The sequence below is a fragment of the Opisthorchis viverrini genome, assembly GCF_000715545.1.
Source record: "Opisthorchis viverrini unplaced genomic scaffold opera_v5_435, whole genome shotgun sequence".
Lineage (NCBI taxonomy): Eukaryota > Metazoa > Platyhelminthes > Trematoda > Opisthorchiida > Opisthorchiidae > Opisthorchis > Opisthorchis viverrini.
Genome location: NW_008752098.1, coordinates 128595 through 156571, shown reverse-complemented (window position 1 = coordinate 156571; position 27977 = coordinate 128595). Strand labels below are relative to the sequence as shown.

General features: G+C 39.8%; 1 protein-coding gene across 1 annotated transcript; it reads right to left on the bottom strand.

Moving 5' to 3' along the window:
- Positions 1 to 281: 281 nt before the first annotated feature.
- Positions 282 to 27977, bottom strand: T265_11034 (hypothetical protein; the record flags this gene model as incomplete). Its single annotated transcript, XM_009177577.1, has 11 exons — positions 282 to 346; positions 470 to 682; positions 1317 to 1530; positions 2331 to 2722; positions 4485 to 4715; positions 5631 to 5756; positions 7707 to 7834; positions 11574 to 12122; positions 16664 to 16784; positions 17944 to 18309; positions 27629 to 27977. 11 exons carry the CDS (start codon positions 27975 to 27977, stop codon positions 282 to 284), a joined length of 2754 nt encoding a protein of 917 aa, XP_009175841.1.

Sequence of the window (27977 nt, the reverse complement as noted above, 5' to 3'; positions counted from 1 at the left end):
GAAGTGTTTTGTATTAGTATCCAAACTTCATTTTTCCATAATAAACAAACAATTTTAATGGTCGTGTGCTGCTCACATACTATAACTGTAGAGGATGATGTCATCACCGCCAACATATATGCTTAGTTTTGACTGACAGCTTCCATCGCTCAAGTATGTTTTGACTGTATTTTCACGAAGTGCTAACAGTAAATGATTATCAGACTAAACATACGAAAACCGGATACACAGATTATATGGGAACAAGGCATGTTTTCCTCTGCGACGATTTGTGTTCGCATTTAAGGTGTGTTTGACGATCCAGCTGTCATGTAGGATTTTCCGCAGGCGTTGCCCAGCACACCGACTGCCGGTTGGCTAAACAAAGTGTCATCCATTTGGGCAGCAGCGGGGACCAGAATGAGTCATTAGTAACAACCATTCCTGGTAAACAGGTTGGAATAACAAACCTAAGTAATAGCTATCTTACCTTGAAATGGGATAAATATTGCCAGGTTTTCTTGGTAAGCAAGTTCACTCCACCCAAGCCGATTTGCTGCAGCCACAGCAAAGCAATAACTGAAACCTGGCAATAATTCTTTTACCGGTACTGTGACGGTGAGTTTTTCCAGATTCGAGGTACTGGAGTTGACCGGACTCATGGAAAGTATTGACCACGAATTTTCTTTGATATCATCACATGCTGAATAATACGGAGAAAATTGTAGCTCAGACCATTGCTTGAACATACAAGCAGAAATTCGATTTTTGAGTAGGGACACATGGTGCCTAGACTTCTTTGGGAAAAACTCGTAAGGGACTAGCCGAACTATTTCAGAAATCATCTTGGGCGTCTATATGTACACATGCTTGACATGTTATTCACTGTGACCTGAGAAATGTTACGTAAAGGGAACCGTACTCATGGATTTTTTTGTAAGCCACTTGAAATTTCTTGACAGTTCCATTGGGAGATGTGAGGCCAATTATGGCTGAATTATCAAATGATGGTCGTTGATTTTTCGCAGGCTTCTTTTGTTGTCTCTATGTAAGCGTTACCACGGATAGCAAGGTAAATTTGTGAGATTTTTACAAGAGAAATTCTTAACAACCTCAGCCACGAAAAAATACTGGTCCAATCAAGTTTATTTCTTTGTGTATACAAACACTACACGATGCAAAACATCTGAGCTAGGACGGTCAGGTAACAAATATCAGCAGCCATCACGGAATAAAGGCTACCGTATAATAAACGAAAATTTTATTTGCTCATGCGGGTGGTGGTTTCCAGATTTGGAAAGCGAGAAACAATACTGTGACATCACATGCGGGCTTACCTTTAGCGGACATGTTCGAATATGTACCAGTTTGCTTGGCGAATAAGATGAGAGCTTCTATCGGGGGTTCATTGTTCTCCTCGTTTAGTGAACACATTAATTCAAGATTGCCTGGCGCTAAAGCGTGAGAGTCTGAAGCGTTCTTCTCCGTCTGTATTATGCCTTCGTCATATGATATGAGAAACTTATCGGGCGGCGATGGAGGAGAAAAAACCTGAGAAGAATAAGGGTCGGGAATTCTGTTTGTCTGATGGCGGACTTACATAACTGAATGTTACATTAAAACCCAAGGGATTATAGTAGAATAACGAAACCTAAAATACTCAGCTTTGATACAAAACACAGTTTAGATGGTCACTTTCTTCAAGTCTTGCGCTAGCGACCAAGGCATGTACCCACGAGTGGGAGTGCAGTAATACCTCCAAATCCCCCTGAACAAGGTAATTTTGGGTTGTTATCACTACCGTTAATAACACCAGTAGCCGTTTACGTTCCATGACGGTTTTAACATCTCAAAGCCGGTTATTTGCCGCGGTACAAATAAAGAAAGAACAAATCTCTGTTGCAATAACTGAACATTGAAAAGCATAGAGGTCCATTGCTTTATCTCTAAAAACATTTTGGGTTACTTGCATGCTCACATACCATTTTTACACTGAAGCAGCTTGACGATTCCGCTGGTTTTATCATCCCTTTACTTAGCAAAGCATATTTAAATTTTTCCTGTAAAATTGGCAGTAACATTTTATTATATGTGAAGACCACCATTTCTGTCGCAACCAATGGTCCTCTCAAATAAACTTTCTATATTTACGGAGCTAATTGCACTGCTTTGATTTCCAATAAGAGATCAGTTTTTTGTCCTACGTTGGGATCACCTGGGTTAAAAGCCTTACAGCAAGCTGAATTTAGTCAGGGATGGAAAACAATGGGAGACGGCGATTTAGCACAAGGCTTAATTGTTTGGTGAATTCCATCTCTGGACACTAAAAAGATTAATAAGACTTTACTTACAGATACTTCTGTATTGAAAGTCATGTTTCCAGCTGACGAAATGACTTGACACACGTAAATACCAGCATCGTTTTGAGATAACCGGTCAACGGTTAGCACAGAACCATACTGCATTTGCGTGAAATCAACAGAAGACGAAACATTCAAGGATCGATTGAAGTGAGCAATATCAAAACTGGAATATTTTTGAGTGGATCCAGCGCCCGAAATAAACTTCCGCTTGCTGACATCTTCGTTGTGTTCTTGCCTGTGTTCCTCCTTCGGACGACCATGCAGCCAATTGAACTGCACGCGCGTCTGACCGTGTGCAAGTACCACACATTCGAGTCTTAAGCTGTCACTCATCAAAGCAGACAGGCGCGACGGGGGTGCCACAGCTGCTCTTGTTCGGGCTGTTAAAGAAAGGAAATAGGTAGAAAAAAGTAGCCTGGACCACACGTATTGTTATTATTGATCAGGAATGTTACCATATCATTCACCATACAAGCACTTAGACGTGTTTGTATTAGGGAACCTGCCTCCAGGTTCGTGTAACTAAGTGAAATTGTCACACGTATGAATCAGAATTCACGGCAGGAGGTTGGTCGTACATTCGACGTTGGGTTTTTCCTTCCACCAAATCGGTCACGTTCCAAATGTATCATTTATTTTAAAGTAGTTTATCCGAATAAGTGGCTGAGACTTAACGATTCATGTTCAAGACCGCGAGAAACTTTGATCGAACTCAAAATGTGTACGTAAAATAGGTGCCTGTTAGCAAGGCCGAACTAACTGCGATCTAGTAAGCTACTCAGCTTTTGGAACGTCTATACCGATCTATTTTTATTGACAGATTGTCAACAAATTAATGGAAAACTTTCTTTGGAATAAGCAAAGCACCGGGTGTTACTTTATTGTTGAAATAAACGCTTTGGCATCCGTTTCTTTTCGTGACATTCAGCTGCTTTCCAGTCATTGAACAAACACCTTACAGCCGTACCGAAGAACAACAAACAGACAAAATAGGATGTGATCCTACGTGATAAATGATATTTACACACACCTCGTCTAGACGAACAGTTAACTTTGCACATTAGGAGCAAGATGTACTTTAACTTTTTCACGTGGGCATATACCACAAAAACAAGTAGCGATTCCAGAATACAAAGTATGTTACAGTGTTTTATCCAAAATGTCTTGAAATTTAATAATTTGGATTTAATCAGAAATTCCGTTGCGTCGAACTCGGCTGATCTCAAAGGTGAATTCAGTCACCAGCCAAGCGCAGTCAAATTGTCGCTCTTCAAAATAAGCAGTTTCTCAACAAAACAAAACTATCCTCAGATATAGTTCATGGAAAAATTCGATTACTTAAATCGGAGCGAATCTATTCATTCAACGGATCAATAAATAGTCGACGACACTACACCTAAACCACTTGGCTGTGTTTTATCCGGCTTGCGATGGCTCAAAGTGACTGCTTCTATGTTTTTCTGGTTCAACCAATTTCTACCTAGATAAGTAAGAATAAATGATTTCCAGTTGTTGACCACATCCGTGTGCAGCAATGCGTATATTGTACTTCAAAATTGGATTTGAGTGACCACATTCATCTAAGAATGAATGTAGAGAAGCCTGACCTCACCCGGACAAGTATGCGCAACCTGTGCACCGTGCACAAATTCTCATGAATAATAAAAAACCCGTGTTTGGTGAGTAAATCTTCGTCCTCTCAATCCTCACTACTAGTCCCGCACTTGCCATTTCTAACTATGACCTGCTTACCTGGATCACTGTGAAGAAACATTTTTGTTACTCATTAACCAGCCAAAATCGACGGCTTTCTTACAGATGTTTTTCACTGACTTGATTAGAGAACACAATACCTGTCTGGATACTGCTTTAACAACTACATAAGTGTTTGCATGCAAGGACAGAGCATCTCACTAGCTAGCTAGGTAACACAGTGATTACATCACAATTTCCAAACTCGTAAAACACAGCAAAAGCTAGCAAACAAACATGAGCGAACACTGTTTTGACGCACTCAGATTGTTTATTTCTGTCAAATTTGGAGTAGGCGTGATGGTACACGAAGTACAAAACCGGTTGAAGAAACCCAAACCAAATAATGTTAGTCCAAATGGCAACTGATCTTGGACATGCATATCTCACCTTTCACAAAGAGCTTTACATAGGCATCATGCCGTCCCATGTAGTTGACTGCTGAGCATCGATAAAGTCCAGCATCGGCAAGAGAGACGGATATGAAGTGCAGGAGGTTGCTATCATAATAGATGCCAGCATACTTGCCACCACCGAGCTCCATCGATGAGTTTTTGATGGGTAACCAACTGACGTTCAATGAAATTTTAGGAGGATTCACGGGGTACAGGCTTCGATCAGCTTCGGGTAAAGAAAGAAAACCATTGCAGTATGAAAGCTAGCATTGGATTCACTACATCCTGTATTCTGAACAAAATCGCTTGTTTACGGTACCAAAACGTTGTGCAATTTTGGATTTGCTTATTTATCTTCTATGAAAGCATCTATGTGCATGCATAGTTAGACTTACGTTTTGAGGCAAATAGGAAACCGGTGTTACTTGACTAAATCCGGTTTAACCGCAAAGTATGTTTGCATCTATCATTTCTTGCGAACGTTACAGCAAGTTTTAGGGGCCAATTTGGTATCAATTATAACCACTGGTTCAAATTAGTGTAGAGAGATCTTGGCGTACTACTCTCAGCTCTCCAGCGTACATGCCACGTTTATTTATTTAACATTTCTTTAAACCTAGCTTCCCACCATCTATTGTCAGAAAAAAATATTATGCTCCTCCTGATGCTAAGACAATTAGAGCACTCCAAACATGGAAGAGTCAAAGATAGGCTTACTTTCAGACGTAATTTTTTTGGAATTCTCTACAGCTTCCAGGTATTTCAAAATATGACTGACTCGAACTATCACTCTAACCTAGTTAAACTCATCGATCAAAAGCCAAACTCATTTAGACGCCTTGATACCAAGTGCAAGTAAAAGGTTAAAAACCTAATGTTTGGACACTTTCCTACTCATATGGATAAGTCAACAGTGCAAGCTCACCCAAGGCCTATGACGGTTGAAGCCGTTCTTTGATCGTAACAGGCCTAATTCACTGATTGGAGCTGTTTCCAAGACATTGACAACAGATTCCCAAAAGCTATTACAGGTCCGTTCTTGAATCAAATCTCAACTCATTTGAAGTAGAAGTATGTGGGAATGTTCTCACAAAATTTTTTAACTCAGAAGACCAACTTTTAGAACCAAATACTTTCTTACCTCGAAACCAGTGGTAGACTGGATGGGGAGCCCCTATTATTGGACACGATATGTACGTTTTTGTTTCTTCCAGTACTGTCAGTTCCGTCTCCTTTTCTCTCTCAGATTGAAGCTGTGGCTCGAATGCTAGAATGTAATGCGGCAAAATTAATGCAACTGTTTTCATAGGAAATATTATCATAACGTGTTTGTTGCGATATGAGCATGCAACCATTTCATACGCATCTTGTACTTTGGAATATCGTATGAGGACGGAATGATTACCATAAGACATTTTGTATCAAAAACCAGTTCAGTAGGTCTGTTACTGAGGAGCAACCCCGGTGAAGACCACAGTATATAACGCACAAAGGTGATCCTCCAAATATAATCTAAACACTGTGATCACAAATGGGTCCAAAAGACTGTCCCTATAATTTACGTCTCTGTAAGTGACGTCCATGTGCCTTGTATTTTAACGTTTCATATGTTCACGTCCAGTATCCGTCTCCTAACTTGTGGCCATTCGGTGTGCCTCGATACTGTCCACAATGCTTTTTCACTTATATTCGTCTCCAAACCCAACAACTTATCTCAGAAGCTATGTATCCTGAAACAAGCAGTCCCATCATGCAACGATAAAAATGGTCTTCTTCCAGGGTGATATCCAGTTGAGCATGTTGTACCACTGAAAACGCAGCTGTAGTCAAATAAATCTCATCGTTTGATGCTCAGTTTTTAGGCAACTGGTTGATTTTCAGTCATTGCAACATCCTTTTTATTAGCTCCAATGCCGGTGTGGGCGAGCGTGGATGAATTGAGCACATTTGAATCTGTGGTGGCTGGAAGGGAGAGTGCGGTATTCAGACTGTTTTGAGCTTGTTCTTTGTCAAACCCAACATATGGTTAACCCGAGAGATACAGATCAACTTCGTACCAGGAGCGTGGCACTTTTGAGAAAACTCTCTCAAGGGTATTCTGCGGTGCTAAATCAGCTTAGATGAAGAAGTCAATTAGTGCAGCTAACAATACGTCATCTGCAAGATGTAGGTTGTTCAAAACAACATACGGTTGACCTGAAGGATGTATTGTCAAATAAAATCCTCAGCAAACCACTTCTAAATCTTCAACTGCCGGAAATTCACTATCCTCGGATCACTGGAATCGATCGTCACATAGCTTATGCGTTATTGAAAAAATGAGGGCCTCATGAGTGGCTTCCTTTTTAAAACTGGGAGCAGTTTTCAATGATAGCAAGCCAGTGTCTTTAGGAAGACCACAGATGGTCTGCTCAAGACGATTTCACAGAAGAGCTGTATTGAGTTAACTCAGCCGACAGAATTTCGTAAACCTTTCGATGCTTTACTAACGTTCACCAAATCCAGGGTGTCGTTTTTACTCGTCCCTTAGAGAAACGTGAGCTGCAGGTGCGGCAGCTGACACTGGTCTTTATAAGACTTTATAATAATGATCACTATATTTATAATCTGCCCCTAGCATACCCAGTAAACTCGAGACAAATTTGGCACTTCTTCATACGCGAACACTTGTCGGAAGAACTTTCCATATGGAATCGTTTTGACCATCCCCATTTTCCATTCCCTGTTCATTCTAACAACAAAATGAATATGATCCAAAGATTAATAATGTTAGTGGGTAGTCGATCAAACCCATCTATGTTCTGCTTAACAACCATCGACACGGGTGACGGGTGAGAATTAGTTTGCTCACTTGATGTTGGTCATTTAACACAAATACAAGTAGTCATCTCTCTCTCTCTCAGTTGCTACCTTAACTCCTTTGTGTTACTATCAAATGTTTGTACAGAATAAGATGCCACCTCCTCCAAAAGTTCTGTCAGTACATGTCAACGCATAGGAACATCCACATGTACATTTAGGAGCCTTGCACATGTACTGTAATGTTTGAACTGCAATACCCGCAATTTAATGTCCATGCGGAGCAAAAGTGTGATCCTAAGTAATAGACCAACGTATAAATATATGTAATGTAATGTAACGTAAATATGTGTACGGTTAGAATGTCACATCGTTTAACATTTTAAGAGTAAATTATCCATGAATTAGTCTCACTTACATGTGACCTTCAGCCAGAAGGCGAGCATATCTTCCCCGGCGCCATTTTGTGCGTGACACTGATATACCCCAGCATCCTCAATGTGAAGATGGGTAATTACAAGTTGGTGATCAGAGTTCACGAAGATCCTATGTGGAACCGAAAAAATGGCGCAAAAGCCGGACATTTGGGTGATATATCCAGGAAGATTTTATGGCAATTTTTCACCTAATATAAGCATTTTGGCCTTGAAATTTTTATAACCAATTCACAACCTGTTTGCAAAGAGGGTAGTCGTCACATTAGAACGCTTGATGCAATAAGCTTATTGTCTATATTTCAGGCTAAACCGCATCTCTTTCGGAGATCTCGTCATAGAAGACACCGGCGTCAAAATAAACTAATCTCTTAAGGAACGTCTTCATGATATGTAAGGTACCCACCCTATTCGCTCCACGTCAATACTGGGTCATCAGGTTGTCGCTAAATTTCATTTATATTCGCCACGCTCTCACCTGGACAAACTTTCTTCCTTGCTAACATGACTATTCCGTTTAGTTCACAATAAACTGGAGAATCACTGGGCCCGAGCCTCAGTTTCATTATGGACAGTCGTCACTCCGTACCCTCAGCTGGGTCTGAAATTAGACTTCGTGGTATACTAGAAGAACGTGTGAACACCATTTTATTAGCACAGATTAAACGTAGCTGAACTGACATTTTCAGAACGTCAAATACATTAGCATTTGAGGGATTTGATCATGTTGCTCCCAGATGGTTCTTGTGAAGCAAATTGTCACAGAAGTTGAGAAAACAACATAGGGTGTACAAGTGTGTAACAAATACTATTTGGTTGCGTCTTTAGGGTAGAACAGAATGTAATTCTCTGGTTTACAGAAGACAGGAAGATTGGTCCAAAATTACACACAGATGTGCGAAACGAGCGGCAGTTTCACTAAAACCGTTGAAAGCAATGTCCTTAGAGTAAAGATTAAATTTGGTACGGAAATACCTATGAAATATACCCGGACCAACCAACGTACCCACCAAGACACAGCACTGCATTTTGGCTGTAACCACACCAGCGATGTCTCACGAATGGTGACAAAATGTTTTCAAACCGGATGACGAACTCCAGAACAGACCAACAGGCGCAAAAGTCACACGAGTAACAAAGATCTCGGAACACACCCGAGCAATTGAGCACTTTGTTACGTTTCAAGAAGCCCAAAGAAGATCAAAGACCGTATTTGCAAATTTCAACAAACAGTGAAATAAACTGAACCCTGATGCCCTCATTAAGCTTGTCAGACTGTAAAAGTACTCAAAGGCAAAGAATCTGGACCCTGATCCACAAAGCGCATTCACTGAAGACTCCTGGTGATCTTCAAGCCAGATAACTCGGAGCTGGCTCTCTAGGAGAGGGCCGGTGAAGATATTTCTAAATAACGAAATAAATTTGGCAGTTGCATCCTCCACTTACACTAGGGCCGGTTAGTTCATAAATGTAAGTGTACCAGTCTCTTTACGGTTAGGGCACGCTGCCCTATACAAAAATACGCAATCAAATGATGTTAGTGGTGAATTCAGTAAAATGCAAATTGCGATCCGTAAGCAGTTTTTATCCCAAACGATTTTATTATTATCTATTGCTTTGTCATTGTTATCGCTCGAGCCTGGTAGTTGGTTTGTCTCGTGCTAACGAGCAACTACACCTTATTCTGACAAACCATTTGGCAACATATGGTTCATTGTCTAAATGGGATCCATCTGTGAGGTGCCACATAGTTGCTTATTTCTGAACAGCTGAGCACCAGACTGCCGTCTGAATTGTCAATGTATCCGACGCTCCTGTAAACCCATTCACTAAAGACAGACAGTGGGACGCGTCACACTCACGCCAAATGGAATAAAGGTATTTCTCCTGCCGAAACCATTTTCGTCTGTGAATCTCTTGAGTGCCGCTTTGCTGGTTTGTTCTCTCCTTACACAGGGATGTAGGGTCTAACAATTTAGAAAGCCAATCCAGGAAGCAAGCAAAGGCTATGCTTTGGATGTGGTCCAAAAGAGTACCCGGCTTATATAGGTGAAAGCATGACGTCGAGCAAGCGTAGCTTCGATTGTTCACTGACCACTACATTTGCTTTCTTGTTTTTGATTTCAGAAAGATCTCTGAGAATAACTAGTTAGTGACAGAATTTGTTTGAAAAAGTCCTTATGCTAATAATTGGTGTGCCCATCTTTATAGAACTTGTATAAGCATCGGGAAACCTCATAAAGAGCTTACGTTTCACCTCAGGTCCACTGTTTGTCAAGAAAATCAACAATGTTGCAAACGTTTCAAAATGTGTCAGGTGACATAAGGCCAAGGAGACTGCCCAACACATCCTCATACAGACTGACAGGTATCCATTCAAAATTATGGGACGACATTGTAGCTGGATTATGGACATAGTTAGTAAAGGTAAACGAACAGTCCAAATGTGGAGATGCCAAGAATGTCCGTAAATTTGTACTGGAAGAAAAATTACGGCAGGAACCAAATGGGTTCATTTTGGAAGTGGTTAGCTGATACGTCCTCATCATTTGATTTTCAGCAACTAAATGTATTTGCATGACTTCCCGACGATAAAGTAATCCCTCTCCTTCATTGGCAAACACGAGATTAAATTTCACAAAGGGGGGTTTGCAAAGGTTATGATGAACTCTTCACTTATTTGAGCGATTCATGGAAATGCAGGTTTCGCAGTCATCTGATGGAACCAAATCAGTGTTGACAAGTAGTGTATTGTCTTATTTTGATCACCTTGACAGTGCGAATCGGCAAGAGATATTTCATTTGATCCAGGGTCACTGGATGACCCCTGTCTGAGGTCTTGCGATCTGTTCTTGTTTACTTGTAGGCGCATGGGCTTTCTTACATCAAGTCCAATTAACTCTGTGGTAGCTTTTTTAGATTATATCATTGATGCAGGATTTCATTTCAGCACTAGATTATCACACATAAAAGGACGCACATGAACAATTTACTAACAAAAGCACACTCCGTGTTTTCTATGTTAAATACTTTTTTAAACGGCTTCATCCTATGGTTCTTGCAGTCGCATTTGCTCAACTCAGCTTTTTGCCAGAAAAGCCTCTCATGTCTCGAAGAACTACCTGATCGAAAGCACTTCTGGTTTAAGTCGGTTCAGCTCGATGGAAAACCCTAATTTAGTTTTTAAGCGGTTTTCAAATTAATATGCGAGATTTTGGTAACCTCATGCCAATTAGATTAAAACATCTGTTTGTCCCATAATCCCGATATAGACCAAAGAGGAGAGTTTTCATGAGTTCCAGTTAACGCCAGATTCGTGTATCCATCCTACTATGTGTTCAAACCGCCAAACCTATCTCTTAGCTTGAGGGATTTCCTTCCTTTATAGACCAAATAACGGCTCGTCGAATGTCTTACTTTTACAGCTATTCGGCTGTAAATAGTAGAGACAAAATGACTGAGTATTTTAAGGCTTTATTGCTTAGAAGATTCACTGTACCAAATGATGCTTTCTATGACAATCAAAGAGACAAAAATATCCTTCATCTTTTGAATCAATTCAGAAAGCACTTCCATGAATGTATTAGTGTTGAATGCTCATAAATTCGTCTTCTGGGTTTAGACCAAAGTGCTTAATTTGAACGGTAGGGAAATAAATTTACGCCAATTATCAGCCTATCTTTTGGTAGATAAATCCCTGGCCTTGTCGTGAAAAGTGTCCATCTAAACTCCACTGCCAAATATCATTCTTACAGTAACTGAATGCTAATCACTATCTTATATGTGAATATAAGAATGATTCGAATCTCAGATATACAGTATTTGTGCAGCCTTTAATCAATGTCACGTACCTAGAGTCATTTTTAGACAATTCCTTCGCATTTTTCAACCAACTGATGGTAGAATTCGGATAACCCTCATTTTCAAACGTACACACCATTTTCGTGTCCGAGCTGGCAACACCTTCAACTATCGCAGCACGTGCCCTGCCATTTTTGAAGGAACTTGTTATAGTCTTCAGTCCAACACCGAAGCGAAGAACGGGAGGAGTATGAATCCAAAGCCGAGCTGTAGCAGATAACGGCCCACTTGCAAATTCAGCGATGGAGATAGCTAAATCACCGATGCCCATGCTTGATTGGCCCTGCTCCCTAAAGGAAGAGTCAAGGAGGTATCCCTGGCAGATATACTCTTCGCTGTATCCAACCAAATTGCTGAGTCTAATGTTCTGAACAGTTATGCTCCGATTAAAGCCAGATGAATCGAACCAGTGAGTGCGATGATGTTTTATCTCCGTCACGTTGGAATTCTGGTGCATTAATGAGATCGGCTCAAATTGTTCATATGGCCCGCTTCCGATACGTTTTCTGAACCACTGCACTCGAAGAGCTCCGGCAGGGCTGAAAAACAAGGATACTAAGTTACACCAGCAAGCGGTACTTACTTATTTAACTAATAAATAACATGATCTTCAAGTAGAATATAAGGTTGACGGAAAATCGGGTATTGCGCCTACCTGATGAGCCCTAAGAAGGACAGACCCGGTCATGGGCTGCCAGAGTTTTCAGCAACCTTGTGAGTAGTTTTCTTTACGAAAATGATCTTAAGCTGCCTAGTTTTCTCTGAAAATATCCGCTCAAAAGACTGGTTCGCTAAATTCGCTAGCATTTTAAACTAAGCGAAATATTGTAAGTTTCCCGGACATTCCACCATTTTAGACAGACACCCTATTACAAACAAAATGGAGCTGACCAAAGCATTTTCTTTTGATTGTTGCATGAGCTTAAACCCTAATTCCTCACGAATACTACTCGTATGTCAGCCGTACCGAGTTTTAGGACAAAACACAATGCACCTGATTCTGCTAATTTGGTGAAAAACGCGATGTTATTATAGTGCATTTAAAGAGACTTAGCACAATTGCCAGAGACGTTTTGGCAACGATTTTCCTTAAATCAATATATTTCACAAAACCAACCTGTTTGGAGTTGTTCCAAATGTGTGATTTATTGCACGGATTAGCCACAGCTTTCAAAAAATTTTTTGCATGGTTTGAATGTTTTATTCCCTCCAGGTACCTCTTTATGTTTATTATAAATATATCTTCTGAACAAATTTTTGCGATTTTGTGATGCCGTTAGTGTATCTCTTGGGAAATGTACGTATAGATAAGATAACGTTCAAAAGGCAGATCAAATTGCAGCATGATTGGTCATTTGAACTAATAAAACTGTTCCACAATTTGTAGCGCTCTTTGTGGTTAATATCAAAGAGAGTTTGACCTGAGAGACTGTCAGACCATGTGACGCTTCTGCTTACATAATTTCGCTTGTCTGGTCAACTGTTTCCGATACTGAACCACAGTGTCGCTTCATTTTGCACAGCTGTATAATGAATAAAGTTACCGGCCAACTGTATTGCGATTTGATCTCCCTTTAAGCCGTCATGTTATTCCTGTATGCATTTGCCCGACAAGGCCACATTAAAATTGTATACTTACGGCATACGCGTTTTTGATTGAGGTTTATAAATTTACTGAGATTGTATATTCATTATGCCGCTTTTAATCCTTCGAATATTTTAAACTTCACTGCTCGAATTGGTTACGGTAAAAATAATTTTTACCCTATACCATCTAGTTCCACGAGGAACGGTAAAGGTATCATAAAGTCTGCAGGAAGTTTAAAGCAAACGGCATGTCCATGCTTACGAAACTTGCAGCCGACGACTAGCTTAACGGAGCTTGTTTGAATGTACAAGCAAGCATATAGAGGCTTCTCTTTCAACTCGGTCTACGTCCAGATGTTAGAAATACCCGCGCAAGCGTGTACAGAGCTGGAGTTTAGGTCTGAAAGTGTACCGCGCTAGGTGTGAACAAATTCCAGAGACTGATCCTTTCTAATCTTTTCTAATATTTTTCGAATAACTTATCGGCTGAAGTGGCCACGCGAAAAATAAAATAAAAAATAAATAAAAATAAATAAAAATAAAATAAAATAAAATAAATAAAATAAAGGCTAAGAATCGCACTATCTTCCTATTTAACGCTTACTATGCTTTCTGTTTCATCTTTTTATTTTGTCAACATTGGCGTGTGAAGTATTGAGTACCATGAAAACTTGCTAAATTTAGCTTTCTTCATTGATCATTCGAATAGATCTGGAATATATCTCGTTTGACCGTCTGGTATTGTGAACAGAACAGCTGAGGTGTATCCTAAATTGTGCAAGCTGAGTGCTCCATGCATTCTGGTTACTCCTCTAGATGACAGCCAGTCGATCATACAGGACAAGTAATGACCATACAGTCCCGGTGGTCTTTCTGCTTGTTAACAACTGTTTCTTATGGTGTGTGGGTTAAAGATTGACCGATAAAATTGGCCCTTATCGTAAACGTTTTAGCTAGGTGCAAAATGCAGCGGTGAGATATGTTATATCTGGTGTAGAAAATGAAGGATGAAAACTGAGTGGCGCGCACCAAACAGCTTTTCCACGAACACCGTCAATTACCGCACTCAAGCGCTCAAATTTAACCTCGATCACAGACACTGGTTAAACTTCAACAAACATTCGTGAAAGTTATTCCTCGATGATTGTCTCTCTGATTGCAAAAAGTTTCGAAGAAATATAAACCATAGATTTTCTCATTACCGGCATGGACAGTGATTAAATTACTCCTCAGAAACGCTCATCTAATTAGTAGGTTTCTGTTGAAGTCTTCAAGCAACACCTCAATTCGTTATTCAATATAAGCCAAGAATTCGATTCACGATCGTGATTCCGCTTGGAAAATACCACATTCAGTTGTAATCTATGTCTCATTTTCAATTAATTAGCTATCGGAACAGTCCATTAGTAGATGAGTTCTGAAAAAATGAAATAGAATAAATTCTATTTTGTAGAAAGCCAAGAGACCGTCAGTTTATGTGATCAGTTTCGCCAAAAGCCCATACTTTCTTTGTGCTGTGCATGTTGAACAACGTGACAAAAGTGCTTTTTCAACGAGAATAAACCGTACCTTTGTTTTATGGACACTCTGGAAAATGACGTTCTAATTAGCTTATCTTGCATGACAACAGCTAATAGTCAGATTCTACAGGCAATTAGCTGATGGGATAAAAGACTTTCCAAGACAAAGATGGCAAAAATGTTCACTCATGTTTTGCATTTCTTGTAACAGTCGGCATACACGAGTATATGATATGAACTCTCTGAGTTCCCCGTTGACTTGCAGTGGCCATAAACATGGCTCAACTTTGAAAACATTTCCTACTAACATCTAGAATCAGCGTCTTTAGTTAGGGTTTGGTCTCACATACACGAATGCAATACGACGTCAATAAAAGCATCTTTAAGTGCAGCTGCAAAATATATTGCTTGAACATTGGGCTTGTTATCAGTACTTTGGCATGTCTTATTTTGCTGCATTTGACAGGCACAAGCTGGTCATGTTAGAACCATGGTGTCCTTGACATATCCTGACTTGAATTGATGTGAGTTTATTGGAAGCATGCGAAGACGTGTGATGAGAAGTTTGCTGCTGCCGTGGATTATCGAACTAACACATGCTGAACTACTTATCTCAATCTTTTCGGTTCTTTCATCGCCAAGACCGGGCATACTGAAAGCTATCCAATGGTTGTTGTGCTACTCTTAGACAAAAATAAAGTGCTTGGGTGCAGTATCGTTAGTTATTTCAAAGCGGTTTGAAGGTTTGTGAAGGAGGTCTATGTCTTATATATCTTCCTACTTTCTGAACAGTTAGTCTTAGCAAAGAGCATCTGGCGCACGTCTTCCATTGATTCCAACGCATATATTTAGGTCATACTCGTGAGAGTGTTTAACCTGCATTAGTGTTTTTCGTTAGACATGTTCTTTATTTTGAACAAAAGTATGCTGCACGAAATTGGAACCCCCTTTCTCTTTCATAGTGGGAGCACATTAGACCTCAAATTGATAACAGCGGAATAGTTGTTTAAACAGCTAACAGCACATCGTCACACATCATAGGAAGGAGAAATTTGACTTCCTCACCATCCCTATACTTGTACGTCTGAAAGGTTAATTTGAACACTGTCGAACTGTAATAGGTCGTAGATACACACATTGAAACGTCTGGTAGAAAACCATCTGCTGTTATGTAAAGGGTTCTTTCTACATTTCTAGTGAAATGCATAATCATTGTTGAGTCACTAGCATTTCAGTAGCTATGAAAGAGATATTTCACGAGGCGATGTTGTCTTTCACCAAACAAACCTATTCGAATCAACGTTGACGTTGTCTACGGTCCACCCGTAGGTGTAATAAACCCCGACAGTGTCTGTGTAGACATGCTGTTATTATTACCAACACTGAATGAACAGTTGACTCGTTTGTTGCAACCCACGTTTTGTGTTCAAACCGGATTACCCATAAATGGATTGTGTGCAGCAGTTGACCGTGTTCAGTAGCCTTCGAAAGAATAGCCTAAAGCTATTTCCTATTCCTTATCGATGGATAACTAATTGTGTCAGTGACCTTCAGAGCGAAACCTCTACCCATATTTCTATCACCTGTAAAAAGGTCAAATGTTCAACAGACTGAGTAATTTAGGTTTTTCCGCCCTGTTGAACCTTTAAAAAATGTGGAATGTTATTTAAACTTGATGTTAGTCTTTGGCAGCGTACAGAAACGTATATTCTAATCTAAATCGACAAATGAGTTCATTGATAAAATACCTTTCTAACAATACTGAATGCTATGGTGTATTGGACGCTTTCTATTGTTTTACAAACAGATAAACAAACGTATTCTAGAAATTCCCCTACCATTCCATAGGACTTAAGCCTTAGCGCACTTTATTGCGTCAAACGACAAAGTCAATCAAACAGCTCTAATTTCTGGCAATGGAGTTCTCAGACATTTATAAGACAAATGGCTTTCAAAGCAAGGCAAATACTCACCGCGCGTTGAATACACACTCAAAAGTTGCTGATCCTGATTCATTGTTCTGCAGTGTAAGTGTCACATCTTTCGGGGCTAGTATCAGGCTTAATTGTCTGATGCTCCTGTTTGGTGGAGGCTCTGAAACAAAAAAATTACATAATAAATGATTTTACCAAACACCTAACTTACAATATCATTTGCTGATTACTTGTTTCAGAGAGTTCTGAAACTAACTTGACCTTATCGGATAGGCTTAACGTAAAGGCAACGCCTCAGCAATAAAATCCTATTTCTTCACGGAGCTGCTATTTTTTAAAACTTTTCGTGTAATTTTCTGGGTTCTATTTCTATCTTTCATTCTTTTAGACCACATCACAGCTAGTTTGAGGTACATGTTAGTTTCTCACTTCTGACTATTGACACGCGCAGCTTCGCTGGTAGAGATTAGGAAAACCTGCGGGATCATTCGAGACAGCGAATAAAAATAACTTTTAGCTAAGACTGTTCAGACTCTCATCGCGAATGAAAGTAGAAACGAATTAAGATACTGTTTAATTTACATAATTTGTGTAAATAGACACTTCTATTCAAACACAATGACGATTGTGGTATGGGATAGGATCGGTTGTTGAAAATTTTCAACTACAACGATTGACCCACCGCTACGCGTCACTACGCTTCCTAACAACACACTGATGATGTCATCTTGGTTGGCAATGAAAAGTTTACGATCGAATTGCTCAGCTCATCGAGCAGACCGATGACCATCTATGCTACCTGCACCATCAACATTCTCCTCAAAAGGGAGTTTCCATGTGTTGTATGGGCTGATAGTCCCAGTTAGGTGTCGAATCTCCTCAAACTCACCAGGTCTTTGGTCTCTCCTCAGACAGACTGGGGTCTGACTAGTATCGCGTCACAACATCGACATTACGAACCAGTAACTAACAGAAGTTCAAACTTTTCGACCACACCGTAAGCATCCCGACTATCTACAGGTGTTTATTTAACCCAGTGAAAACATATGGCAGCCAAACGCCCTTGCTAAATAAGAATTCCGTCTGAATCCACAAACAAACGGCCACTGATGACAGCGCTTTGCAGAAAAAACTTGTAACAAAGACGTCATTTGAACTTACTTTCAGCGTGTTTACAAATGAAACGAATCAGGATTCTTACCAGTTCCCTTAAAACAAATTAGATGTGTCTAACATTCACATGATATTCGTAGAAAAGGCTGGTTACTTGGAGGAATCAAATACGTTAAGCAAATTGTTTGTTGTTCGCAGATATGTACCTCTTGTCTGAATGATATAGGAGCGACTGAAAATCGGCTTCTGAACTGCAGTCATTAAACCATAACCATTCGTCAACCGTGCCCGCACTACTTTAAAATTCATATTCCTATCAACATTGAGTAGCACCAGCGCCTGTTCCATTGAACTGATGTAAGCATCAGATGACGCGGTTACCGGAGCATTGTTGATTGTCCACCTTGCTTGTGGCGGGGGAAAGGCAAACGAGTACGTGTTGTTGACCTCTGAAGATACCGTTAACGAAGACCGGTCACTGTGCGCATAGATGAAGGGCCAAAATATGATCGACTCCCCCAAAGGTATGTCCACCAGGGTGCGAGTCGAATTGTATGGTGGATTGTCTAAATCTGTGGAGAGGAGAGCAGGGGTGGAATTTTTGTGGGTTTGGTCGAAAATGGAGACAAATGTCAAAATTTGTACTGGCCATTAAACAAAGTTGCGATCTTCCAAAAGTCGCGATCGCCAAGACACAATTCACCTCTAATGATCACATGGTAACGAAAAAATTTTCCCTAACTAAATCCTAGTCTGACGTCCAGGTTTCACACGACCATTGTTTGGGAGTTTCCACCTAAGTGTTTATATATGGACACATAATTTGTGTATTTATTTTTTTCCGTTATACTGCGTTTACTTTTCAAACTGATAAGGCTAAAATACGAGCCATGTCTTTACATTTTAGCCTCATGGAATTCTAAAATTTTCAGATACCGGTCAGGAGAACGCAATTAACAAAAAAGTGCGTCTAATTTACATGCTCTCGATTTCTTACAGAGACAATATCGTACACTGACCAGTGCTTTATTGGTGTTGTTTTCAGGCTTCATAGGCATTAGGGGAAACGGTTTTAATCGACAATTTGTAAGGTCTGGTGATTTGTGAACTATCTGAAACTGTATATTTATTTAAATGCTTGTGGTGACGATAACCAACCATGGACCTTGGAATTTCAGTCGGATGTTGTATGTGTATGTTTAACACGAGATAAAACAGCTATCTAGCTACCATGCTGGAATCAGTCAATCAGTTCTTATTCAACATTACTTCTATTCCTTAATTGGTATGTATGAACACAGTAAAAATAAGTTTAAAATATCTCGGCACGCCTTCTATTAGACATAACTATGAAAATTAGTCAGGAGCAGCGGAAAGTGATTTTCGCGATATGTGGAGTACATTATTCCACCTACAATTCTAACACGCTCAATAGGAGAGATGCATGATTTTCTCCCAATCCGTTGACAAAGGGGTTAAAAATGAGTATTTGGGTTACAACGTAATTTGCCCAAACCGGATCACTGATCTACTGTAACTGCTTCCGACGAAGTGACACCCAAAGTAGGCTACCTGTTAACTGCAATATCTGTCAGCGCAAGCAAAAAGGCATTGACGTGAACAGGGCAACAGGCCCATCGTGCTCGGCTTCTAATTTTGTGCCCTTTCACTTGTGTGACTGAAACCATAAAGCGTTTTCCTTTAGATCTATCTTATCTTTCATTGTTTTCTGCTCAGCTGAGGGATAACATCCGTAAACTTTATGTGCAAAGAAGCACAGGTATCGCATGTGCTTGTATTTGTGTCAATTACTCCAGCCGTCTGAGATATTTATTTACTCCAAAGATGTTAGCTTTAATGTTGATGGATCCGATTTATTTCCTTTTTATTTGTTGCACCTTTTCTCAGTCTGCCTAAAGATCACAGCCCTATAATATGGATGAGAGTTTATTGGTTGATCGCTACCAGTGAATATGGCAATGATGCACTCGTATCTTGCAACTGCATTGTATTCCATATTGCTGATTACCCCACAGCATCCGAAATGTTTCACCCTTGTCGAAGTTTGAAACACTTTTACTTCAGATGTGTGGCACCTATCTTAGAGACAGTTTATCTCGACCTTCCTCTTTTCAATTTTTATGCGAATCAATAAATTATAGCTGTATACATGCTCCGCTTCATCTTGTATAATAGCTTCAAAAATTCAGTAGCTATTCTTTCAAAATGTTAAACTTTGAATCACGTCAAAATCGTATGCTTCTATTAGACTTCGAGTTCCAGTGCAACACCGTTTTGTAACTCAGCTATCAAATTCACCTAACTTTTCCATTCGATCACGTCCGTTGGCCGCAAAGGGACACTACGTTTGATATCGCAATAAAAAAATGAATCAAGGATTAATTGTGATTCCACTTTGGATTTACTCCAGAATTGATGGTGGGCGTCATTCAGTAAGATTGGGGAATCCCAAAGGGGAGAATTTCCATCAGCAATTGATTGGTTTGTTATTCTATACCTTAGCTCTAAACTCAACTTGTCATGTGTTTGGAACGTGGCAACAACTTTGCGTCATGTTTTGGAGTTTAACATAAGCAGCATGTTTTTAAAGAAGACATTTTATCAATCAGAAGTGTTCAGTGGCTACGGTGTGTACATCTATCTCAAGCGAAAAGCAATCCCAAAAATATTAATAATCATACAAATGAATGGTTTCTACTCTTTTTGTCTATTAACGGTGTGACAGGTAGTAGTAGTAGTAGTAGTGGGTTTTTCCTATTCTTTCCATAGATATTCAAACGTTCGTGTCTTGCAGGAAGCGTCCGAAATCTGAGGTCCTACACACTTCAAGAATCACCTTGGAAAATGCTCCAAAAGATAAACTCAAACTGCATATTATTCAGTTCACTGTGGTTTGCATATTAAAAGGTGTTTTTGATAGGCACTTCTGACTACTCCTTTGCACTTCCTGCACTTTCCGTTGTCCTAAATCAACAAGACAATCTTTATTGTCCGAAGGTTCCTATAGTTGAAGCTTCTGTTAGAGAACGAAATAAGGACAAAGAAATCAAGTGAATGCCAAAGAGAGACTGATAGAACGATGGCACATTAAACGCAAATATACACTAGTTTAAGACCAAATACACAGAGTTTTGCCCAGTTAAAGTTTCTCTTTTTACGAGGCGGAGAATAAACCATAGGAATAAATGCTTCGCTAGTTTTGATCGGATAAATTATGTTATCAGTGGCGCTTTTAAAAAAGCTAATAAATATTGAATGATGACGTAACCTCGAAAAAACGCTCAGTCACAATGCGCCAGAGTGCACAGATTAATTTGTTACTGCGAATTACCTTTAGGGACTAGAGCGCCATCAGATTCAGCACTCAAACTGCGCAAAAATACTGGTAAAGCCTAGGTTTATCCATATTTTTACAGAGAAATTCCTTCGTTTTCCGAAAGGACCAAAAGAGTTTTGTGGAATATATTGTCATAGTTGGTAATAATTTTGAATGCATGAAAATCCCGTATTTCTATTGAGAAAGAGGGAAGATATGTTTTTTATAAGACAGATCGATAGAATTGGACGACATTCCAAAGACACTGGTTAGCCTGGTTCATGACAAGTAGGCTATTGTACGATTTATGCCTATAATGAACGTGTCCTAATAACAATTCTGGAGAGGAATTTCTCAGACACTTTGTGTTCGGCACTTAAAGGTATATTATGAAATGCATTCAAAACTGCTAAACTTCAACAGCGTTGCTGAGTTTTATGGTATCGGTCTTTTGTAAGATAACAGCGCTATTAGTACTGGCTACGACAATGTCTACACAGAAGTAATGCATTAATAGCGTATTGGTGAGTCTTCCCAAGCACATTTTAATCACAGCAGGTGCTCACTGCTTTGGCAATAGAATCGAACGTTAGCAGCGTCACAAGACTACTGGCCGGAGTTAGATGAAACCTGGTTTCGGCATGGTGCTAATCCTACTGAAGGCAGAAGGATGTTAAATATCCCTGTGAAAGATATGCCCAGCAGTAACCGTGACCTGGGCGGAGGCATCGTTTACAACGGAGGTCACACACAGGTATCTTTGTCTAAGTTTTGGCAGGTTATTTCAGTCCACAAAAATTATTTTACACAGAAAATTCATAAAATATTTTACTTTATTCTTCAGTCTCAAAAACGACTGATTGTGAGTTTGCGTGCTCTGTGGAGCAACATTGACTACAATACACAGCTTGTTTCGTACTTATTTATCCAACACCAGATTTCTCATAGAAATCAGAATGTGCCTGAATTTGCAAACAATATGGTTCTACCGCGATGCAGTGGTCAACTTACAGCTCGAATTCTTTCTAACTTATTGACCTATTTTTGCTGTATGAGCGCAGTAAAAAGCAAAGATGATTTGCACCCAGACCCGAGCACTTGAAAGCCGATAAGGTAATTAGTTTTATCAACACAGGATAGTCATTCATGAAAGGCTAATCCATCGGCACATTTGTAAAGTACAATCCGGACACCGAAAATTTGCTGATTCAGCCAAATTTTGGTCCTGTATCATAAGAATGTTCAATGCTGAAAGTTGCGTCTTCCTAAAGAAGTATAGTATATTGGTCAAGAATAAAGCCAGCAGGGGTTTTGCAATAGTGTCAATAAGATTACTTTGCATCTACGTTTGTCCATCTACTGTCGCGTCACAATTATTCTGGTTAACCAACACGATGAACCAAAAACAATTCCCTCGTTGTTTATTGTTGTTAAGGTCTATGAGCACTGTGTAACCTTGAACCAAGCGGAACTCGCTAACATTCAGTGTGCAGGATAATCGTATACCGAACCTTTTACCAGGGCACCCTACATATGTTTGTACGTCCGAGCCAAAAAACGCGCTTAGGTGTGATCAATACGAATAATTTTCTCAACGTTTCATGAGAATACCTGGCAACTGTCCTTGTTCCGCTGAAACGTTTACCTGGAATTCTTGGTCGCATGACATTGTCAACGTCTGAGACTTTGTGAACAATATATGGTTTGTTGTAGGTATTTGTGAGGCCAGTGAAGTTTCGCATTCACAACTTGTTGGTCTATGTTTTATTCTATTCTGCAAAACTTTGTTACTGATACGTTGAAATTTGAGCTTGAAATGCTTGAGTGGTGCATGATGCGCGCATTTTATTTATATATATCACAGGCCTCACTGAAATACTAATTAAAACCATGTGGAAACTTTGTAACCTTCCGACAATAAGATATCATATACCAAGAAATGTATGTCAGTACGCTGATCCAACTTTTCAGTGAGTGTAAATCCTTTAGTCGACGAGCTTTGTACACCCTTAGTCTGATAAATCGTTACTTAAACAGTTCGTTAGCACCTTATCAAGAGATTTGAATTTTCTTATTGATGGGTGATGCCATATGTTGTATCCGCGCTTACCGTCCGCTAGTCGCAGAACGCCTTGCTGTTCAACTACAAATCGGTATGTCACGGATTAAAATCTCCTAGCGTTTTGTAAGGTGCGCATTACTGGTACTTCCTGGCATGGATTAAAGAGCTGCTGGAATCCTAGTTTTTTAATATTGAGTCTTTTCACAGGACGAATTCTCATTTGTAAATTCCGTTCATGTTTTGAATCTCTTTGGCTTTCAGTATTCCATACCATCTCATTTTTACCATCAATAGTCACCTCTACCCATCCTGTCATGCAAGACTATATCCTTTGATGTTTTGTTTCCATTTTTACCTGAAACGAGGTTAGAAAATAGAGAACACACCTTTCCACTATCTTTAGCCTAGAATTAAATGTATGCATGCAGTAAGTAGCCAGACAGGACAAAATATCTTCCACTTCGTCCATACTTTGATCCCACAGTTGATCTGTTTACTAGTTTTTAGACAATGACTCCTGAATATGTTTGCATGGCTGCCAGTAAGGAACTGTTCTGAAAGAATTCAGCTTTGGCAAACAAAACATTCGGAACTAGACGTCGGCTTATGAACGTTGTTTTATTCGACGATGATTCAATAAAATTTAGCTCTTCGCTTCAAACGCCAGTCTTGTTTTTCCAGACGAATCCAGGTTCAGAAGTTTCACAAAAATTACCTTCCTAATTGACGCGCCTCCCAGTCATTGGTCAACTACAACTCTTGCTCTGGTTTTAGATAAGCTTGACTCTGATTGGCTTTACCGGAGGAGTCAGTTAATAATTTTGTATCCACTTATGATTTTGCGCTCCTGCTAAGTGCCATATTCTGAACACAACACCAGTTCATTAGGTAGGGGTATTTTAATTAGCCAAATGCTCCACAAGCAACTGTTTTGTAATTTTACATTCCGATGGCCTTTTGATCCGAACGGCGAGGGTACATTATTTTAAATAATAGTTTATGAAATGTGAATTAGTCACCTTTTGTATTCCGGCTATTATTGTAATTATCTTGCTTATATTCAATTAAAATATTACCTCTTCTAACGACTTAATTAGGCTACTAAGTGAAGGGAGTTTTGTCATTTACTTTCAAACGAACTACTAATAACTTTTGCGGCAAGCACAATATTTTTATTTGAAATAATGGCCTAATAGCCCTCTGATAGTTGTGATTTGCTTTTTTGAGCTTAGAATCGTGCGGTTATTCTTCCTAAGCCGTTTGTGAAACATATCAAGAATATAATAAAAAAGAAACATTATTTCAAATAGAGGAAAATGTTGGTAGCTCAGGTATCATAGATGGTAGTCATTGGCTTGTTCGCTGAGCTGGGCAATTTGATTGCAAACGTTTCATCACCAATCGAGGTGACATCATCAGTGCGTTATTGTGGAGCGTAGTAGTGCGTAGCGGTGGGTTGGTGGTTGTGCCACCAACCCACCACCAACCACCAACCCACCGCTACGCACTACTACGCTCCACAATAACGCACTGATGATGTCACCTCGATTGGTGATGAAACGTTTGCAATCAAATTGCCCAGCTCAGCGAACAAGCCAATGACTACCATCTATGATACCTGAGCTACCAACATTTTCCTCTATTTGAAATAATGTTTCTTTTTTATTATATTCTTGATATGTTTCACAAACGGCTTAGGAAGAATAACCGCACGATTCTAAGCTCAAAAAAGCAAATCACAACTATCAGAGGGCTATTAGGTTAAACTCATCCTCTGCACCTCGACTACTACTGTTTAGAATTGATAAACCTGGTAAGTGTCGTGTTTTTTTTGGTGCCATGTTAGCTCGTTACCAAAACTTTGCAGATGGTTTGAGTTTCCCATGGGAATTATAACACCGTTCATGGTAATACCTACTGGCGGGTGCCCGTTATCGGAAACATTATTTAGATTGTATGGGTAAACATCAGTTCAAATGGCTTCAACTTGGTCAATTTTTCTGACGTATTTACATAACATAAAAACTACCAAAACTGTTTACATCAAATTCAATGCTGTTGGTACTTGGAAGCTTCCCACAATTTATCGTTTCATGAAAGGAGAACAGGGGTGTCCTTGTGCAGACGATAATATCTTTAAGTGCAGAATTTCTGATCAACACGATGCCTTCTAGCGGTGTTCCTTTTGCATCTACCACAAAATTATTGGGGTACCAGTATGTAGTCAATATCAGCACAGTTGCAGTTGCTGATACGCTCTTCATCACACCTTATCACTTTGTTTGGCCTTTGACGAACAACTATATAACGCAATTGTTTTTCACGCTATTGGCATTTCGTGCCCAATTTTTGTCGCCCTTATATACCGTTGTTTTTTATTTGCCTTTTATCTCCCGCCAATGGTAAAATTGTCTAAACTTTTAGCTCACTGTTTCACTGATGAAACATTTTACATATCCTAGTAGTCCAAAAATCTGTAATGGATAACAATTCAAATGCAATGCAAAATGGGAGTGAATATGTTTCTTGCTTGCAGGCAGGCCAAAAGCGGAAGCGCACCAAATAAAAAAATCTGCAATGTGGCTTTTTTTACTTTTGATAATCGAATAAAATACCGTGTTTAGAAAAAACAGGCTGAAGAACGGAAGTTTCGTCAGATGTGCGCTGCTGAAGATTTCCTAGTGTGGGTAAAAATTTGGGGTTCTTTGCTTTTAAAACAGGTCACAGTTATTTGCTGGACGGAATCCCTATTCTGTCTACAACTTTGTATTCAGACGATTGATTGGCCGTCAATCATGCCCCCTTCTGTTACCAAGGTCAGCACGGAAAAAGCAAACCAATTGTTACTCAGTAGTGGCATCTTGAGCAGTCAGTGGGACATTTTGGACGTCTATGGACTCTCGAAGTCTTTTTTGAGACAGTATGTTCTTTACTGCTATAGCATCATTTCTCAGCATAGCATACATAAGGTGAAGTATTTTGTTTATCCAAAATAGAGTTAAACAAAACTTGTTATTTATTATGCGTTTTCTTCCGCTCATTTCTTTATCCTTGAGTCATGGAAAAGGGATCAAAGAATTAGGAGCCATTTTTCATGGTTACTTAGTTTTTACTTTGCTGAACAGAAACGTCTAGAAGGTCACTTTCGTTGGCACGGAATACAAGTGGTAAGACAGAAACTTTTTACACACGGATTACACCTTAAAATTTGGGTGAAGGGCCTTTATATTCACTGGGTATCAATCGAGATGCCGCTTACCATTGGTGATTAAATGGTTCTATTTGTAGTTCATCGCATCTTTCCTGATAAAGAAATTTACTAGTTTACAAATATGCCCCCAAATTTTATAAGCCTTGTAATGAACCGTTTCACTGACCCGTCTCTTAACATGCGTGTAAAGGCACGCAATAATTTACCCAGCACTAGTTGTTTGGCTGTGAAAAACACAGGAACTGAGGTTGTATGGGAACTTCATTCCTACCACAAATTTTGTTTTAATACATGCTACTCTTAGGTGGAAGCCCACAGCTGACCAATCAAACGTACTCGAACCGCGCATGCTGTTCTCTTGAAAACTATTCTTCTTCAGTCCTCTTGGGAGTCACACATGTGGGTCTAGTTACATTTTGATGATTTTGTTTTCCTGAGACATCGTATCACGACAGACTGACGAGATAGCTCAGTGACAACAGATATATTTTCTAGTCTACCGTTATCCAGAAGGAAAACATATAGTGATTAGTACATACTAGAGAGGTCAAGAACGATTTATGTTTACTAAATGCGTTTTCAGGGTAACATGGATCTTTGAGGCATTTTCATCTGAGTAAATTGTAAACAACCTTGTGTAAGATTCCTGTGCTTGAGTGTGCACAATCAAAGTACATTCACTTTCTCAGTTTTATTGGACTCGAATCAACCTCTGTCATGCAGACTTTGTTTGAAAATTGGACAACCGATAAAGCAAGTAAACATCTAACCCACTCATCCACATTCCCACCAACAACAGTCGGACTTCGCCATAATTAATCACGTGTACTTTGAAGGGAAAGCCAGATATGCTGTTTTTGTTGATTGGGAACTTGGAAAGCAGGATCCCTCTGGCGCGTACAGCGTTTTAAATGTCTCTTAAATCAGCTGAATCCATGCAGATTGGAATACCTTCCCAAAATCTGAGAGCTTTCAAGTAGTATTAGATAGCATCGTCCAGCGGCGCATATTCGGCGGGTTGACCCATCTACCTCTCCTCCACACCGCTGAAAAAACGCATCAGGGTTTCGTAACTAATATTCACGCTGCCAGTATATCCCCAGTTTCGTAAGACCACATAAGTACGCTTCATACATGGATACAACAACACCCATTTCCACCGGCCCTTTGAACGAGGCATCAAGCAGGAATCGTGCAATGCGCGAGAATTAGCTGCAACGAAGCATAAATTATAGTACCTTCATGATTGAAGCACTTTGAGGCCCATGTAACTGAACTTACATCCAACGTCAACCGCCAACTGTTTACTGAGTATACCCCCACGATCGTTGAATGCCGCGCAGCGATACATCCCGTGATCAGCCCGATTTATTGAAGTGAGTCTGAATGAGAATGTTATGTTTTCGCGGAGCGTTTGGTTGTCTTTCATCCAAAGTGTCTTCAAGCTGTTCTTCACGTTCGTCTGACATGAAAGAGTTACACTCTCTCCCTCGATAACTATCGCGCGTCTTGGTTCCTCCATGAAGTAAAGCGGTGTAACATCTTCTGGGTCCTCCGCAAGCGTGGGAAGTAAAGCCAAACAGATGCATGTGGCAGCGCAAATTATCTTAATTCCACCATGGTGCATCAT